Genomic DNA, 20,163 nt, shown 5'->3' with positions numbered 1-20,163 from the left:
GGTTGCAATTGTGCAAATGTCTCCAGAAAGTGGGGTGCCAACCCCCTACCTTCATTGTTTAGTTTGTAACCAAGAAAAAGTACCGCCAAGAAGGCGATGTGAGACTTAGCAAAATTGAGTTTGTAACCAAAGTTTGCAAAATGTATGATAATGAGGTCTACTCGCAAGAGATGCGGCTGTAATTCATCATCCATCAAGTATATGTCATTGACGTACGAGAAGGCATCAGGGGCGATCACATGCAAAAGGGATACTATGCATGCCGAAAACACACCAGGGCCATTCTTATATCCCATAGGTAATCTCGCATATTGGTGCTGATTGCCTAAAGCATTGAATGCGGTCAAATCGTGGCTCTCAGGAGTCAGAGCGTGGCTGAAAAATCCATCGGAAATTTCCAAGGTGGTGTTATATTTTTTGCGAATTATGTTATTCACTAACGTAGAGCTATGTGTGTTTTGAACCTTAAATATTCGAACGTGACTGTTTAAATGTCTGTAATCTACAACTATGCGATATGAACCGGTTTCAATATCGGAAAAAAGAGTATTAGTCATTGCTGAAACACAGTGTTCAATCACACACTGACATTCCAATTGGGTCAAGATTTCACCTACGGGCGCTTTAGCGTCTCGTCTGTTTGGATACTGTGGTTGGGGCTGAGGTGTAGCACGCAAAGGAATCAAATTAACTAGGGAACCCTTGTCCCAACCTGGCTGATTGCGATATAACGCCGGGACTAAGGCTAATGCCCATTTAGAGGCATAAGCCCTTTTGTCATCATCAGGAAAATATTTTTAAAAAACTAGGAATAATAAAATGTTCCCCTCTGAAGGAAGTGAGGACAAAAGGGGGAGGCCAATCAACCTCTGCCATTACAGAAGTGAGGTTTTCCCAAAACACTGCTTTAAATATTCGTTTAATATCACCTTCAATTCGGAGGGTCGCTTTGTAAAAGTCTATCTGAAGGAATGACTCGAGTGTCAGCTGTCCCTAATGTAATAAACATGTCAGTTGCTTTCGCCTCCAGATGCTGGTGGAGTGTCTGCCGTACTATGGTAACTTCTGCTGCGCTGTCCAGGAGGGTCACCGCCCAACTCCTGTCGAGGAGCAGGGTTCTCACCGTCTGAGGCATACTTTGCAGTCAAAGCAGTAACTTTTTTATTCTAAAATGGGACACGATATTGAGGTGGTTTCCCCTGCCTGACTTTTACATCAAACTGGCACAGCGGGTCGCGTCTCACTTGCGCAGTCTCGCCTTCTGTGCGATCCTGTAACCCTCCTCCGCCAAACTGTTGATCCGATGATTTTTTTTTTTTGCAGAGTTTTATATAGCGCAAACTTAACCCGAATCTGAATCGGGTATCAGAGTGCTTTACATAGCACCAGTTACGTTGCATGAGGACACACAATTTTTCTTTTTTTTGGTAGGCACGGGGAGATTAAGGGGCATATGTATCAAAGGATACATTTGCAATTCTCAAATAGCGATTTTTTGAGAATCGCTATTTGATAATCGCAAAACGCTATGTATGTAGGATAACAATAATTTTGCGAATCCTACATATTCCTTAATTGCGAATCGCAAATTGCGATTCACAATTAAGGAATACCTCCCCATTCATTCCTATGGGCCTGGAGGCCTGGAGGCCCATAGGAATGAATGGGAAGACATTCTTAATTTGCGATTCTCAATTAGAGAACCGCAAATTGAGAATGCAATTTCAAGGGTGCCAGGGTGTCAAAAGGACACCCTGTTGCACCCCTGAAATGTATATGTGTGCACATGTCGCACACATACCTTGAAGTTGGAGGTAATTTTAGGAAAGACTGGGCAACCCTCCCTCTCAGCAGGGAGCTTATTCTGTACCTGAGTAACAGGTCTTACTCACAAACTATTACGCTGCCGACCAACATCCGCCATAGCCAATGGGCGCTGGCACACTTGCAAGTAAACTGTCTCACCTTTGATGTTGGCCAGAATTATATCGGCGACAATAGGAACATTCCCACTAATCTCATCCCCAATTCCAGGGCTGGACATCCCCTTGTTCATGCTGTACCTTTTTTTTGGAGGGGATGACATACCACAGTGCATACACAGAAGCAAACACGTCCTCCAGGTGGTGCAATCCGCTAAAGCGGGAAAAACACCACCAATATGGCAAATCATCTCTATTCTGAAGACGCCCGCCCATCACTGAATTAACAATGGCTGGGCGTATGACAAGGGCACCGCTGTGTCCAGGCGGAGGAGGCGCAGCTCCTACCGGAGCCACTGAATCGCACGCGACATGAACTGGATCACACTTCTTTGAATATCAACGAGGGCTGTATGTAACTAACGTAGCTCTGCGAGTGTAACATTAAGCTAATTTGGATGCAGTGTAAAACCTGCCAAAACAGGCCACATGGCCTCATCGACTGATAAGGGGCCTATACGGACCACAGAAAGAGGGTGAAGAAGGGAGACTTGAAACCAAATGGTATGCTCCCAGGCGTCCATTGAACTTCTAGCAAGTGCGTTAAGCCCGTGGCACTGCGGCTGCTGTATATTCATGAAACAAATTATCATTTTCATCCACTGACGGAAATGTAACCCAAGAGTAAAAGACCTTGAAGCGGTAAGCTGCATCCGCCTCGGAAACAAAGATAAAGTAAGGCCCTGCATTAGGGACTCCACGTTGAGTCAAGAATGCCATAACCGCCGCGCAGTTAGGTGCCTCAATAGCAACTGTCATAATGAAAATGGAAAAGGATAAACCAGAGGAAAGGAAGCACAAAACCGGGTTGAAAGAGAGAAACAAAAACTTTTAAATTCAAGCTTGAAAGACCTATAAAATCAAATATAGGAGGCTAAGCCCCCCCACCACAGACGTCTCTGGAAATTGGTGAGAGGGTATTATTGACAAGCACAAGCGCTACTCAGGGGTCTCATGAATGAATAAGTACCAGACTAAACATTGGTACGCCAGGGAATATTACCAAAAGAAATCTACAGTACATGCTTATCACCTTAACCCACCGCCTACGGTGGGAGACTTTTCCTATTTAGCCAACATAAATAGCGCACACCATAGATTTATACTGCCAAGATTCCGCACTAATTTAATTCCCTTAATGCTTGGTTATCCAGAAAAAACATACAACCATTCCAATCTGATCATGTGCCTGTGTGATAATTTCTCACCCCAAACTGAACTGCACATAGTTTTATTCTGTGGGCTCTATGAGAGCGAAAGGAAGGACTACCTGAAGCGAATTCTAAAGAGAAATGGGTCACAAGCAGTGCCGGGTAGTATTATTATTTTTAAAAACACTACCCGACCCCTTGGTTTCCTACTCTGTAGCAACATTCTTATGGACCTGTATGAAGAAGAGGAAGGGGTTGACATTTAGCCCATTAAGCTGATCGTACATTTTAATGAACTAATATCTGAGAACTGCCTTTTTATTATGTTTTTAATGCATTCACATCTTATTCTAAGATCATGAAAAACATTTTGGGAATTTTAATGATAATATTTTTGTAACAACATTTTTATTGATGCATTTATTATGCGTCCTTTTATGGTCATTTCTAATTTGATCGCATAAAGATGATGATGATGATGATGCGCCATGTTGCAAGGATTCCGCACAAACACAGAACTATGCGCAGGATTACAGGACCTTGATATATAGGGACTGGGTCTTCCTACCACCTTAGTACCCACGAGCCCAGGACTGACTACCTATAGTGTGTCACTTGCTCTCCTACTCACTCACAGAGAAACAAATGATTAGACATCCCAGAACACAACACTCCCAAATCTCTCAGGAATTTCGGTAACAAGACACACCCTTTTGCTCGCACACTTGTACTTGTCCACAGTAAGATCTGACAGACACGAAACAGTTGAAAATATTTATTTCAACTAACGTGCCCTAACATGCAGTATACATGCCACAACAAGCAGGAAAATTCATAGTACAAGTATTGTCAGCATAGCAACTAGTCCATAAATCATGAAGGGAGATGCCATTATGGAAAGACAATAGAGCCTAACCTCCCTCCCCTTGCTACGGAGCAGTATTATTATATGTTAGAAGAGCTCTGGGCTCTGTCAGTAGACCTCCATACCTTAGCCTATAGATGGTAGATCTACATAATAGGTGCTGCCTCGCTCTTCTCTATGAAATGGTCCCTCTACAAGTGTGTGCTACCTATTCATGCATCCACTAAAAACCGAAGAACGTTGTCCAAACAACAGCTGTATCAGTATGTTTTGTGTAAGTGCTAAGGTCTGGTCAGAACAAAATAACAAGGGGCATTGTTGTTCGCCCTTGCACACAATGTTCAGTCAAAATCCAAGGAACATGCCGAGAGTGAACACAATGATGAGTTCTCATGTGAAAGCAGTCATAGAAAATATTGCAAAACATAAAGACGTAGTAACATGCAAAAAGCAGCATGCAGGCTGCAACATGCTCATGCTAACTTAAGACAACAATATCCCTTTGGGCCACGTAACACCGGAGCAGATCGCAGTTGAGGAGATCTCCGTGCTGAGGCTGCAGGCGATGTCGAGGAGTCCGGGAGGGGTAAACCCATGATGGAGATGGGCTCTGGAGTGCTAGGGAACCTCACTGGGACTGAAGGGCCACTAGGACTCGTGCCAGAGGCGTCTGTGCAGAGGTGGAACCAGGAGCAGGGTTTCATGGTTCTTCTGGTCACAAAGGCCTTTACTTTAAAGTTGTTGCTGGTGAACAGATCTGCTGTTTTGGGGAGATCCTGATCTTTGTCGAAAGCAGGTAGTCCTCCCAAGGTTGTGGAGGTTGATGGGCTGTGGGACAAGTCATCTTCTGGTGCAGGATCATCAAGGGCTGCAGACAGGCCGGTAGCACTAGGGTTAAGTCATTATTTCTCTGCAGTCTTCTCTACTGGTGCAACTCTGTGCTGTCTGACCCTTCGTAGGTCATGAGGAACTGAAATGCAGGATCTGGGTTTGCCACCTAAATACTAGATTTAGGGGTGTTACAAGGGAGTGACAGGTAGTGGCCAATGGGCCCCTTACCTGGGGTGTCTACACTCTATTATGCCCACCTCCTGTGGGAGGAGTACATAGATCTAGCCCTGAATGGATAAGCCCCACCATCTTCAAGATAATGGACACTGAAATGTGGTGGAGTTGGCAAAGGGAGACACACCTCTTACTCTAGTTCATTTTTTCCCGCCTGTTCTCCAGCCAAAGGAGGGTGAGAACAGGAAGGGGGGGCCTGCTCCTTTCAACAGGAGAGCCTGTGGTAGCGTTACAAGGTGGCGAGGCCTTTGAAGCTCCCAGCCACAATGGCTCTTCCTGACCAGGGTGGAGGTGTGAACACCTTCTCCCAGGAAATGCATTGTTCTCGACCTCTGAGTGTACAGGTGCTCACCCCATGAGATCAGAACTCCTTTAAGGGGTCCTCTGAGTGCAATGTTTAATAAATCTGACATTGGAATCAGTGCAGGTGTATTACGTTGAGATGTTTGGTACCAATCATCCCATACTTCAGAGAAGCCATCATGGAGCAGGGCAACTCATAATGACAAGTGTACAGACAATGTACTTACTATGGCTTCTCTGGTCACTTACAATATCCCGGATCAACAAGGATATTGCAGGGGTACATCTGCTGATGCAGATATGCCCTCACAGGAGATAGTGCACCCTGCCTTAGTGCTACCAAAGCCTTCTAATTGTTGCTGTTTACTTTTCACACTTCGCCTCGTTTCGCGGCCAGATTTGTGGGATATGAGCACACATCTGGACAGCTCGCATCATGGGATATTCCACATTTTGGTAAACATCTCTGAAGCACAGGGTTTCCTCCAGATCCAAGGAACTGTGGGCCATATGTATCAAGCCTTTTCCCCGTTTGCAAATGGGCAGATTCTCACAATCGACCCGTTTGCGAACTGTAAAAAGTCTTTTGGGATATATCATCTCAAAAGGCTATTGCAAAAATGGAGACCTGCAAAATTTGCGATTCTCTACTTTTCAAATGCAATTAAGGAATTGAAAATTGCGATTCCTTAAATGCAATTCTAGAAGCACCAGAAATTTGCTATTTGGCCTTAAGGAATTGTAAATTACCACCAACTTCAAGTTGGTGGTAATTTGCAATTTTCTTTAAAAAAGCACTTTTTTGATTTTTTTAAAAGTGCTATATATCACATATACATGCCCTTAGGGCATGTATGTTCGCCACATGTGCACACATACATATTTCAGGGGTGTAACAGGGTGTCCTTTTGGCACCCTTGCAACCTTGAAATTGCATTCTCAATTTGCGATTCTCTAATTGCTAATCGCAAATTGAGAATGCCTTCCCATTTATTCCTATGGGCCTCCTAGCCCACAGGAATGAATGGGAAGATATTTCTTATTTGCAAATCTCAATTTGCGATTCGCAAATAAGGAATATGTACGTTTGGCAACATTTTTAGCAAATCCCACATACATTGCATTTTGCGATTCTCTAATTGCGATTTGCTTAAAAATCTCAATTTGAGAATCGCAAAACTCTATTTTGATACATGTGGCCCTGTGTGTTTCCCGGGGTCCACATCTTCTCATGCCCCTGGGCTGACGCCGTCACTTTCACCAGAGGCAATAAACAGTGGTCAGAAGAAGGGCTCCAGGGGGAGGGGATGTGTGGGGGGAGGGGGGTACTGCTCAGCTTTCCCCGACCTGTCTCCAAATGGAAGGCCAGCTGGCTTGCTTCCATTCCATGCCTGCCTGTGCTCTCCTGGACACAGAATAATACAATGAAACCCCTTCTGGGTGTGAGTAAAGAAACCTTGTTTCTTAAGGGTATAGCAATACACATAAATACAGAAATTAGATAATTAAACCAATAAATAAATATGTATACATTAAATACATCACACTTGACCACATTTCGCTTCAAAGTATTTTAAAGGTAATGACTACTTATGAACAAGCGCCCCTTTCAAGCTTGACTTTTAACTAGTAATGTCATTGACGTGTAGTGGCGAGGAAGTGTTTGGTTCATAATTTTAATGACATTGAAGAACGTTAACATTAGCAGAATGGTTTACTGGATTAAAGAATTTACGACAGAAATATACATGTGTGTAACCCGAAGGGGGCACTAAGCCTCCCACATTCACAACTCAGTATAACTAGGCACAGAACTACTAACAAGACTTCAGGACAGGATGGGAAGATCTGGAAATGTGCTGAAATGGTTTGAATACTTCCTCCAGAATAGAAAGAAAAGATTCCTGGTCAATCAGACCTTATCACCATCATGCCCTAACTCAATTGGAGTCCCACAAGGATCTACACTATCACCATCACTTTTCAACCTATATGTCGAACCTTTTACAGAGATCCTACGTAACTCAAAGATTTCCTACCATATGTACGCGGACGACACGCAGATATAGATCAGGATCACATCTCTGGAAGACATCAAGGTTACGAATGAGGCATTGAAAATATCATTACAATGGTTAACTAGCAATCATCTGAAGCTAAATGCACAGAAACTGAATTCCTATTAATCACACCACCGAACAACTAAACAGAAGTGAAGGAATGGACAAAACTGATCACAACACTAAATTTCACCCCTACTCTAGTGGACTCAGCGAAATCACTAGGAATCACACTAGATGAGGACCTAGACATGAAAGCCCACATCAAAGCAATGGCAAAAAGTGCCCGCTTCCATTTGAACTATATTAGGAAAATAAAACCATTCATTTCTACTGCGGATCTCAAACTAGCAGTCCAATCCCTGGTTATCGCGAGGATTGAATATGGCTGTACAACATTAGCAGATGTACCTAAAATCTCCACAGCACCTCTAAAAGCATGTCTCAATGCAGCTGCAAGACTCATCGCCGGATCGAGGAAATGCGACTATATCTCTCCACACTTGAAAGCGTTAAACTGGCTCCCGTACGAAGCCAGGATCCAACTAAAAATGGCATGTATTACCCACAAAGCACTCCATTACAACACACCAAGATACTTGTCCCACAAAATTGAGTTATCAGGTGGAAGCAGACCTGCCAGAAGTGCTAAGGAGCTGTTGCTGAGAAAACCCATCTTCAGAAAGAAGAACACTTATGATAGAGCTTTCTCAGGAGCAGCCCCCAGAATATGGAACTCACTCCCTCCAAACATTAGGAAAATCCCAAACACAGCAACATTTAGGAGGGAAGCTAAGATCTTCCTAATGAGTAAGTTCCTACCATAATCAAGATAGTGCATCACTAACACCACAACCTAGGAGTGACAAACAGAACAACAATGTAAGAAAAGAAAAAATCGCCAGCGATACTGAAGAGAACATCGGACGGTACTATTCCGCACCTGATTCAGGAAGGGAGACTACACGGGGAAAATACATGACAGAACTTCTGATATGGGAAGTTCCTGTACTCATTGATACCAAACTTTATCTAACATGTCTGTTTATACTTTGTTAATATTTATTGCTGTATAATTACCCAAATCTTTTCATTGTGAAATGTCGACTATGCAAAATGTATCGCTAACCTACCTAAATTTATGTGAAGCGCTCTGATACCTAAGGGTCACGTTCGCGCTATACAAAACTCTTTAAATAAATGAATAATATGGTTGTCTGCTTTCTGTCGAGACAACACAAAGCAGGTTTTTTCCATGTTGATACGCAAGACACAAGGATGATATTTCATGAAGATTCTGCATGAACGTTAGACAGACAGCCCCCCTTGTACCTGGACCTCTGCTCTTTAACGTGATGGAAAACAAGCTCCGGATGCAGCAGTGAGAGAAACAAACATTAAAGGTTTTTTTGCTTTTTGGTTACTAATGATGCAGCGCCCTGCTCCGTCTCGTCCACAAAAAACAAACACTGACAAAGCCAAATGGCTCTCACATATGCAAGAACTTTTTGGCTTTGTCAATATTCTTTTAGCCGCAGGCAACATGGCTAAAAGTAATGGGGAAAAGGCGCTATGACACACTAGCAGTGTCATATCACTATTTTCTTCCTTTACTTTTAGCCATGTTGCACGGTGGCCATGCTGCCGTGCAACATGGCTAAAAAGCATTGACAAACCTATAGGATATCATATAGGCAAGACCTATTAGCTTTGCATTGATTGTTTTTCTTGGTCTTGTGCTGGCTGAAGGATTGTGTTGTTCAGTCAGAGCAGGGTTCTCCAAAGTCAGTCCTGGAGCGCCGGATCTATGCCATGTTTTTATGATAACTACATTTATCTAAATGGGGATATGTTAAAAAATCTGGCATGGATCCGGCCCTCCAGGACCGAGTTAGGAGAACCCTGATCCAGAGAGTAAAGCTCTTTTGACCGCTAGTTTGGAAGGGGTTTTAACTATTTAATGCATGAACACCAGAGAACTGCGCTGAGAGTGGAAGTGACTTTTTCAATGGCCATAGGACCCTGGTGAATGGATGCCCCTTGGTCTGTGAGGACTCTCTGGCAGTCCAGAGCAAGGCTGCATGAGCTGAGCTAGGTTCGGCTGCTCAGACCGGTCAGGGACCCCAAGTCCTGTTGACCCTGCGAGATCTTCACAGCTTCTAACACTCACCGCCTTGAAGGAGGATCTCCAGGCACACGATGTTGAACCAGGCTTGCGCGATGATTGTCGAGTTCTTTGTTATGACCTGCTCCAGGAAAGACACAACTTCAATGCACTCTTCATACCTGCACCAAAACAACAGTAAAGCCAGTCAGTTACAAGGCAGTGTGCACTGTGCCTTGTTGGCAAGAACATCAGGCAGTCCAACTTTTATTAGCATGCTGGAGGCTCTTATCATAGGCTTAGTGGTGTGGAAGGGGCGGGCTAGATCTTGTTCATCCTCAACTTTTTAAACCCGCTAACTGAGGCCGTGGATGGAACTGTCATCAAAGGCTCAGAGTGAACTCAAACTCTACTCCAGGCTTTATTTTCTCACTCTTTTTGCACTTGGAAAGATTATGGACAGAGAGGTGGTATGGGCATCAAGTTTGATGGAAGTAGATCAGCTCTGCTCCAAGCTGTTGGTACAGGATTTGCACACTTGTACTGGTGTTGTGCAAGCACCTTTCGTGAAAGCTTCCCCTCCCTTGCGCAGGTGCACAGCTTCACCAGTTATCACTTTAAACAAGCATTGACAAAACCAACATATCAAACTCTAACATGCTAACCCATACAAACACAGGCAAGAACAAATGCTGTTTGCATGTATTAGCACTCTAAAACCAGACTTACTCGCTTTGGCATTGCTTGCTTCAAATCTTTTTTTTGGCTGTCAAGTGCCATTGTCTTAAATATATCACACCACACAGCAGGGAAATACACTGGCTCCCAATATACAAAAACACTCAATCCAAGCTCGTCACACACACATTCAAAGCACTACACAACTCAGGCCCCAGCTACCTGACCAGTTGGATCGCTTTCCACCAACCACCCAGACACGTGTGCTCCGCAGGACTCCTACTCAAGCACATTCCATACAAACCCAGACCAGATCAGGAGGACAGGGCATAGGGCCATGCATGGGATGCAGCAGACCTTGAAGATAATACAGGCTTGTATGGTAAGTCAAAGTAACTTCTTTAGCGTGTGGGTGATGCGTTGGGTTTCAGTCTTTTGTAAAAGTCATCCCTGAAGGATGCCTTTTAGTGGTGCAAGAGGGGTCTCTAGAATACAGTTGAGTAAGGCCTTGCCTCCATCGAGATGGGAGAGACTAGGACTTGAAATGCCATTCTGAAGTCATCTCCTTGAAGGAAAGGTTTGAGAGAGAGAGTGGGAACCATACAGTTTGGTCTTTTTCGCATTGTGTTCTTCGCATTGCGCTCTTCAAAGTGTGGAACGCCCTCCCTGGGAACCTCTGCCACACTGATTCAGAGACTAACTCCAGGAAAGCGCTGAAGACGTGGCTCTTTAGGTCAGACTAATGCATGGGACCGGTGCCTGGACCTCCTCTGTGCGTGCTGCCTGCTGCTGGGGCGCCAGGACACCTCTGCTGGGGGTAGCTGTTCGTTCTTTATAAGTGTCAGTATTATTATTATTATTATTCGCATTGAGAGGTCGGAGCGGCGGGTGGATCCGAAGGTCATGGTCATGGTATCTGCAGCAATGTTCCCAGAGTGGATCCCCACCGCTTGCTTTGAGAGGACCACAGTGGTGCTCCTTGTTCCAGAGGTTCAATTCTTATGCTCAGATGGATCCTATCATTGCTTCAGAGTATTCAGAAATGGGAAGTCAGTAACTGACTTGTTTGCTAATGTCAATGATGCTCTTCTCCCCAAATTCACCGCAAGCGGAGAGAAGGCTGTGGATGGGATGCTCTCTCCTGCCCCTGCCTTGAGCCTTGTCATGTTTTATTAATCGAAGTTTATAGAGCTCCTGTCTGGCAAAGGGCTATTGGCGCTGTTAGGTAATTCCCCAGAGATGACACTGAGCACTAAGAGCAGCACAACTTGTCAGCTTGTCAGAGTAGCCAGGTCTTAAAGCCCAGGTCATCTGTGCTTTTCCCCATTTTCCTTCTAACCTTGAAGGTTCTGAGCAGGCTAGAGAGAGAAAGCTGCAGTCATTCGGATTTCTCCCTTTAGGGTGGCTTTTCCTTGCTTCCTCTGCTGGCTCTGATGACCTGCCCATACTAGGGTTTGCCAAGAGTTCTTTCTCTCCTGGGTTTTCCAGACCTGCCCCAGGAGAGCCTTCTTTATCTTTGCTAACCCGCCTGGCCAGTATGTTGAGCAGAATGGCCTACAGGGACGGGGTTTGCTGGGAGCACCAGCTGCTGATGTGCAAGCGTCCAGGATATGTCGGCTCTTAAGTCTTCTTCACGTTACTGGAGGTCGTTTAGAAAAAGTTGTCTTAGGCAACAAGATCTGATCATTTGCTTAGTGAATGCCTTGTCCTGCCTTCAGGATGGCTACTCTAGGAATCCAATGGGCAGAAATGAAAGTGTTTAGAGAAAGGAATGGGAGTTCAAAAGATTGCAGGTCTACGAGAGCTCTGGTTTCTAGGGGGATCTTTGATTAGTTCTGGATGTGCTCGCAATTCTCCCTTTTTACATCTGCTAAAAGGTTTGGAGATTTAGGCTCTCTATATAACGAACACCATTTTCTGATGACATTTTCTGACTGACTAGTTCAAAAACGTTGTCCTTTTTTGTTATCAAGGTTTGCTCTTCTTAGCATTTAAATAATATTCCATTACCCATTTGTTTGTTCTCCAACACCTGCTTCTCTGGAAGTAGTCACCCTTTATTCTTTGGATGGATCTGGTGTGAGTATCCTCTTTATGGAATACAGAGGCTCTTTTTGATCATCTGGCGCAGGTAAGACGACCTTCAAACTTTCCTTCCACAGCCTTAGTCATGGATAAAGTCTCTGGTTGCTTCTGCTTATCATAGTTTAGGAGTGCAGGTTCTGTCAAGAAGAGTGTTACAAGGTCTATCATTTTTGGAAACTTGCAGACTAGCAGCCAGGTCCACTTGGCCCTCAGTCCATTCTGGTCCATTTGGATCATTGCAAAGGGGAATCTATGGTTTCCAGGATGACTGGGGTGGAGAAAGTATCTATACAGGCTTTTTGTCAGGATATGCTAAGGGTGGACACAGCCATGATAATCCCTGGACAGAAGATTAGGATTTGCTGACACCTTTGTTTTTTACGAGATTTTAGCTTTTTGAAGGCTTGTCTATTGGAGGCATGCACTACTCACAAGGTACTGATCAGAAAAGGGAAGAAAAGACTCCAAGCAATGGGATTACTAGTGAGTCAGTTGTCTTTTCCTGCTGAGCCCTGGACTCCTGGTCCCCGACCCTCCTCCGCTGACCCCTCAGACCTAGCTCAGGCCTCTACGGTCTCCACTCACCTTTGCTCCAGGAAGAGTGCCTGAAACATAATGGGAAGCACGGCGATCTCCAGAGCCGGGCTGTTCAGCAAGCCAGCCAGCTTGTGCGAACGGTACCCTGAAATGCAGGAAAGGGGAGGGGGTTCAGTCCCAGTAGACCACGAAAGCACGACAATCAGGAAGAGCGTGGTCAGCGAAGCACCTACCGAACTCCACAGCCTGGCTCAGGTTACCGAAACACAACTTGGTGTTGGCCATGGCCTTTGCAAGCTTGGCCATCACTAGCAGCCCATCGTTGGTCATTGGCAAGTACCTGCTGCGGTCCATAGCCATCAGCTCATACCGCTGACAGCGCTCCCTGAAGCCCAGGATCTGGCAGCACTGAAAACAATCCATGTAGGCCAAGATAATCTGCAAAATAAACAAAGGAAAGGGATGTATGAGAGAGGCTTATCGAAGCAGTCGAACAATGACACAACCGCTTCTAGGCACTTGGCAGACATTCAGTAAGTGCAGAATTAGGAGGCCTCAAAGCACCTTGCCAACCTAAAACATCTCAATGGGAGCCTTCAGCTGTCCTTCAATATCCATTCCTGGTTAAACCCTTCTTTACTTTAGATCAGAACTCAAACCTATACTTAACTAGTAATCTCAGTTCTGTCTGGTGAGAATATGTGAAATGAAATACCCTTTAACCCATGAATCTTATTATATGAACACATATCCTACATAGGCACATTGCACGGCACTGCACTGATCCAATATTCTTCGTTTGAGGTATTATATTCCTTGTGATACATCATCGCCACACCATTCAGTGCTTAAAGCAGACTTGAGAGCTAACCTCCAAACAGCAGGTATGGCGACGAGGGTATTTAAAAACGTATGCCTGTATGCCATTTATTGTCCCCAGGTATGCCTGAAATGAGTCACTCAATATCACTGGAGACATACTATATATAAAAGAAAAAAATAAAGCGTCATTTGCGGCTGTAAATCAGTGTTCAGAATTGTGAGCTGCCTCTGTTCAGAAGCCTCGCTCTGCCACCCGGATTACACGAAAGCCTGAACCCCTTCCCCAGACAGTTATTGCGAGAAGAGAGGGGCACTGTAGACCCAACTAGATGCTTTTCCAGTAAAGAGTATGTGACAAGGTTGACTTTGGGCTCCCTGGGGACTGCCAGGTCATCGTATCCTTCCACACCAGGGATGGGGCACCCAGGCTGGATGGCTCAGACATGTCCCATCAGAAGCGTGGTAGGCCCATGGGTGCCAGGAGCTGACCCTTGTCGTCCACCCTCCCCAAGATACACCTCTGTAGGTCCCTGTGGCTGCCTCTCCTCAGCTCACGGTTGAAAGGTCTGACCCAGTCAGAGCTCCGGGAGGGCGGGGACGAAGGCCCCTGGGCCTGGACTCCATTCCCCAGCCTCTGGTCCAGGACAGAGCTCAACGGGCCCGAGAGGAATCACCTGTACGGTGGTGTGAAAGGTCTGACCCAGTCAGAGCTCTGGGAGGGCCGCCACGACGGCCCCTGGGCCTGGACTCCATTCACCAGCCTCTGGTCCAGGACAGAGCTCCACGGGCCCGACAGGGATCACCTGTACGGTGGTGTGAAAGGTCTGACCCAGTCAGAGCTCCGGGAGGGCCTGGACGACAGCCCCTGGGCCTGGACTCCATTCACCAGCCTCTGGTCCAGGACAGAGCTCCACGGGCCCGAGAGGAATCACCTGTACAGTGGTGTGAAAGGTCTGACCCAGTCAGAGCTCCGGGAGGGCCGCCACGACGGCCCCTGGGCCTGGACTCCATTCACCAGCCTCTGGTACAGGACAGAGCTCCACGGGCCCGAGAGGGATCACCTGTACGGTGGTGTGAAAGGTCTAACCCAGTCAGAGCTCCGGGAGGGCCGGGACGAAGGCCCCTGGGCCTGAACTCCATTCACCAGCCTCGGGTCCAGGACAGAGCTCCACTGGCCCGAGAGGGATCACCTGTACGGTGGTGTGAAAGGTCTGACCCAGTCAGAGCTCCGGGAGGGCCGCCACGACGGCCCCTGGGCCTGGACTCCATTCACCAGCCTCTGGTCCAGGACAGAGCTCCACGGGCCCGAGAGGAATCACCTGCACGGAGGTGTGAAAGGTCTGACCCAGTCAGAGCTCCGGGAGGGCCGGGACGAAGGCCCCTGGGACTGGACTCCATTCACCAGCCTCTGGTCCAGGACAGAGCTCCACGGGCCCGAGAGGGATCACCTGCACGGAGGTGTGAAAGGTCTGACCCAGTCAGAGCTCCGGGAGGGCCGGGACGACGGCCCCTGGGCCTGGACTCCATTCACCAGCCTCTGGTCCAGGACAGAGCTCCACGGGCCCGAGAGGGATCACCTGCACGGTGGTGTGAAAGGTCTGACCCAGTCAGAGCTCCGGGAGGGCCGCCACAACGGCCCCTGGGCCTGGACTCCATTCACCAGCCTCGGGTCCAGGACAGAGCTCCACGGGCCCGAGAGGGATCACCTGCATGGAGATGTGAAAGGTCTGACCCAGTCAGAGCTCCGGGAGGGCCGGGACGACAGCCCCTGGGCCTGGACTCCATTCACCAGCCTCTGGTCCAGTACAGAGCTCCACGGGCCCGAGAGGGATCACCTGTACGGTGGTGTGAAAGGTCTGACCCAGTCAGAGCTCCGGGAGGGCCGCCACGACGGCCGCTGGGCCTGGACTCCATTCACCAGCCTCTGGTACAGGACAGAGCTCCACGGGCCCGAGAGGGATCACCTGCATGGAGGTGTGAAAGGTCTGACCCAGTCAGAGCTCCGGGAGGGCCGGGACGAACGCCCCTGGCCTGGACTCCATTCACCAGCATCTGGTCCAGGACAGAGCTCCACGGGCCCGAGAGGGATCACCTGCACAGAGGTGTGAAAGGTCTGACCCAGTGAGAGCTCCGGGAGGGCCGGGACGAAGGCCCCTGGGCCTGGACTCCATTCAACAGCCTCTGGTCCAGGACAGAGCTCCACGGGCCCGAGAGGGATCACCTGCACGGTGGTGTGAAAGGTCTGACCCAGTCAGAGCTTCGGGAGGGCCGGGACGACGGCCCATGGGCCTGGACTCTATTCACCAGCCTCTGGTCCAGGACAGAGCTCCACGGGCCCGAGAGGGATCACCTGTACGGTGGTGTGAATGCTCTGACCCAGTCAGAGCTCCGGGAGGGCCGGGACGCCGGCCCCTGGGCCTGGACTCCATTCACCAGCCTCAGGTCCAGGACAGAGCTCCATGGGCCCGAGAGGGATCACCTGTACGGTGGTGTGAATGGTCTGACCCAGTCAGAGCTCCGGGAGGGCCGGGGCGAAGGCCCCTGGGCCTGGACTCCATTGACCAGCCTCTGGTCCAGGACACAGCTCCACAGGCCCGAGAGGGATCACCTGTACGGTGGTGTGAAAGGTCTGACCCAGTCAGAGCTCCGGGAGGGCCGGGACGACGGCCCCTGGGCCTGGACTCCATTCACCGGCCTCTGGTCCAGGACAGAGCTCCACGGGCCCGAGAGGGATCACCTCCACGGAGGTGTGAAAGGTCTGACCCAGCCAGAGCTCCGGGAGGGCCGGGACGAAGGCCCCTGGGCCTGGACTCCATCCACCAGCCTCTGGTCCAGGACAGAGCTCCACGGGCCCGAGAGGGATCACCTGTACGGTGGTGTGAAAGGTCTGACCCAGCCAGAGCTCCGGGAGGGCCGGGACGAAGGTCCCTGGGCCTGGACTCCATTCACCAGCCTCTGGTCCAGGACAGAGCTCCAAGGGCCCGAGAGGGATCACCTGCACAGAGGTGTGAAAGGTCTGACCCAGCCAGAGCTCTGGGAGGGCCGGGACGAAGGCCCCTGGGCCTGGACTCCATTCACCAGCCTCTGGTCCAGGACAGAGCTCCACGGGCCCGAGAGGGATCACCTGTACGGTGGTGTGAAAGGTCTGACCCAGCCAGAGCCCCTGGAGGGCCGGGACGAAGGCCCCTGGGCCTGGACTCCATTCACCAGCCTCGGGTCCAGGACAGAGCTCCACGGGCCCGAGAGGGATCACCTGTACGGTGGTGTGAAAGGCCTGACCCAGTCAGAGCTCCGGGTGGGCCGGGACGACGGCCCCTGGGCCTGGACTCCATTCACCAGCCTCTGGTCCAGGACAGAGCTCATATAGGATCATTAATTCATAGGATCTCTAACCGTGAGCACCAAAAAGATTTTAGATTGCCCCTGTAGGGCTGAATAGCTAGAAAAAATCTTTTCGCAATCAGTCTACAGTCTAATGACCGCCATCTATTAACAGGATGGAGTGCTCGATTCCTCATCTGCCAATACTTCATGAGATCAGTTTCCTCTAATTTAAATTCCCTCTTTCATTGCTTGAATGTATTAGTATCTTTGTTTAGAATAAATCCAACAGATTATCCAAAGGTTTATTGAGAAACAGCACAGCAAAGATCCTGTCAGGACAGCAGCAGGATACAACTGCCTTCTAAGTACATAATACTACAATAGCATAGTTCTGTTTAGAATCAAGAACTAATACAGAAACATAACAAGGCTCATGCCTTAAAGGAATACACTATTGTATGTATAAATAATATATTTACATAAAATAAGAAATGTAACACATATTCCCCATTAAAATAAAAAACAAAGGAAAAAAATGAAAACAAAATGTTTCACAAAATCTCGCAACGAAATGGGTCTATTTCTGACCCGTACATCATTTTTGATTCTTGATGCCACAGAATCACATTTAGGTTCATGCACAAGTTTGTCATGATGCATTGAGTTTTCCTAGGACTGGTTGGTATTTTGTATAAGACACTTAGCTATTCTCCTTGCGTTCCAAACCTTACCATCTTGAGTAACAACAGTATTCCTGAACACTTTTTTAATTTGAATAGGTCTACCGTATTTACTCATGCCCTTACCAACCAAACCAGGTTTCAGAATCCTGACCCAGTCACCAACCTCCAAATTATGTTCTCTAGTGTTCCACCTGTTGTTGTACCATGAAGTAGCCTTGTCCTGCTTACAAATTACTCTATTGGCAATTTCCTGAATATCAACTTTGTCCTCCACTACGTTCTTACACTGTTCCTTAAACCACCAAGGGCAAATATCTGAAGCTGGGTCTCTTCCCTTAAGTATTTTAAAAGGTCTAATCTCCGTAGTGGTGTGTGGAGTGATCCTATAAGTCCACAAATTTTCTCTAATTACATTCAACCAATCTCCTTTTCCCTTAACTGCATCAGCTACAAAACTCTTCAACACCCGGTTAAAGCGCTCAACCTGTCCGTTCTCGTGAGGTTCATAAAGAGATGTGCGAATATGTTTAATCTGACAACTCTTTAAGAAATTCTCCATCTCTGCAGAAACCAATTGTACTCCATTATCCGAAATTAAAGTAGCAGGACATCCCTCTCGTGCAAAAACCTCTCTAAAAAAGCTAATCACTGCATTCGTAGTAGCCTTAGCGACAAACTTGACTTCCGGCCATTTCGAGTGATAATCAATGATGACAAGTGCAAAACGTGAGGTTTCAGGTAAAATAGAAAAGGAACCAGATTTATGTTGCACGTGGCTGCCCTAAGAAATGGGGGGAGATATGGAACAATTGGAACGAATACAGGGGCCTTTTATGTGAACCCCCCAGCCTCGAAGATCGACACATGAAGTAAATGTTTAAACGCCTGAGAGACTGTAGTCCCACTGATAAGATTTCACTGTAATTTGTTGTTCCCCGTGCGACACACTGTACGCTTTGCAGCCCTATCGTATGGCCCTGATGGCCAATGTATGATGTCAATCACAATAATAAAAATAATTTATAAAAAAAAAAATATATAGAAAAGGGACCAGAGATATCAAAAGCAATCCTATTCCATGGGACCTGAGGCCATTTAAAAGGTTTGAGTGGCGGAACATGAACTTTTAACATCTTATCACTATCACAACAATCATTACATTCCCTGACCGTGCGATCAATAAACCTGTCCATTCCTGGCCACCAAAAATACAATCTTATCAAACGTTTCATTGAGGAAATACTGGGATGTGTTTTGTGTGCCAATTTTAAAATCAACTCTCGCAAACCATAATGTGGAATACACTTCCCAGATTTAAACAAAAAAATCACCTTCACACACTAATTCATCAGCCACATGAAAAAACGGTAGCAATTCTGAACTAATACTATTTTTGCTAGGCCAGCCTTCCAGCACATATTTCTTGAGATAAACATGCATATCATCTGCATCATGGGACTCTTTCCACTTTAGTTCAGTGATATCCTATTATTGGACCGGAATTACATCAGCAATTTTCAACACAAAATCAACATCTTTAACTATATTCAAATTGTCCTTGCAATCTTCGCATGAAAGACGTGACAAACAATCCGCAGTCACATTCTTTTTTTCAGGAATATACTCCACGGTGAAATTGTACTCCTGCAGTTTAGAAGCCAGACGTGCAATTCTCGCCATGGAGTTCCAACCTCCACCAACAGACAATATGTGTATTAAAGGCTTATGATCTGTTCTAAGAACAAAACTGCTTCCCCAAACATAAATTCTAAAATGTTCCACTGCCCACACACATGCGAGCAACTCTTTCTCAATGACCGCATACCTGCGCTCAGTTTCACTGAGTGTTCTGGATGAAAAAGAAACATTCCACTAAACATTGCCATCTCGTTGGGAAAGAACAGAACCGAGCACATATAAGCTGGCGTCAGTAGTTATGATACACTTGTAACCCATTCTAAACGGTTTCAAGGTAGGAGCATTTACAATATCATTTTTGATATCCATAAAAGCCCTATCTTGTTCATCCTTCCAGTCAAACATAGCCTTGTGCCTTAATAGTTTTCTTAATGGCTCCATTTTGGTTGCGAAACTTTCTATGAATTTACTGTAATATTTGCACATTCCTGAAAAAGACAATAACTGATCCTTGTTAACTGGGGCTGCAGCTTTAAGAATGGCATCTACATTAGACTGCTTTGGAACTAAACCCTCACCTGACAACATATGTCCCAAGTACTCAACTGATTTACAGAAGAGCTTACACTTATGTGCCTTCAAATTGAGTCCACTGTTCTCCAGTCTTTTGCATACTTGATCTAAGTGTGATTCATGTTCCTGTTCATTTTTAGAAAAAACTAAAATATCATCTTGGAAGCATTTGACAAACCAAGTCTCTAAAAATTTTGAATATCGCCCTCTGAAAGACAGAGGCAGCTGAGGCCAGCCGAAATGGCATCCTTTTATACCGGAAAAGCCCCATAGGTGTGATAAATGCGGTGTAT

The 20,163-nt window shown here is 46.7% G+C and overlaps 1 protein-coding gene across 5 annotated transcripts in view; it reads right to left on the bottom strand.

Annotated features, from left to right (window-relative positions):
* Window positions 1–20,163, bottom strand: part of ADCY10 (adenylate cyclase 10) — a 4,100,562-nt gene that overhangs the window by 208,387 nt on the left and 3,872,012 nt on the right. For all 5 annotated transcript variants that reach the window (XM_078679137.1, XM_078679136.1, XM_078679138.1 and 2 more), the window contains 3 exons: window positions 13,064–13,268; window positions 12,879–12,975; window positions 9,597–9,712 (listed from right to left, as the gene is read on the bottom strand). In XM_078679137.1, coding sequence (XP_078535263.1) covers window positions 9,597–9,712; window positions 12,879–12,975; window positions 13,064–13,268 — 418 coding nt within the window. The remainder of the gene's footprint in view (window positions 1–9,596; window positions 9,713–12,878; window positions 12,976–13,063; window positions 13,269–20,163) is intronic.

This window comes from Lissotriton helveticus, chromosome 3_1, assembly GCF_964261635.1.
Source record: "Lissotriton helveticus chromosome 3_1, aLisHel1.1, whole genome shotgun sequence".
Taxonomy (NCBI): Eukaryota; Metazoa; Chordata; class Amphibia; order Caudata; family Salamandridae; genus Lissotriton; species Lissotriton helveticus.
The sequence above is the reverse complement of the archived record's forward strand: the minus strand, read 5'-3'. Positions and strand labels throughout refer to the sequence as shown.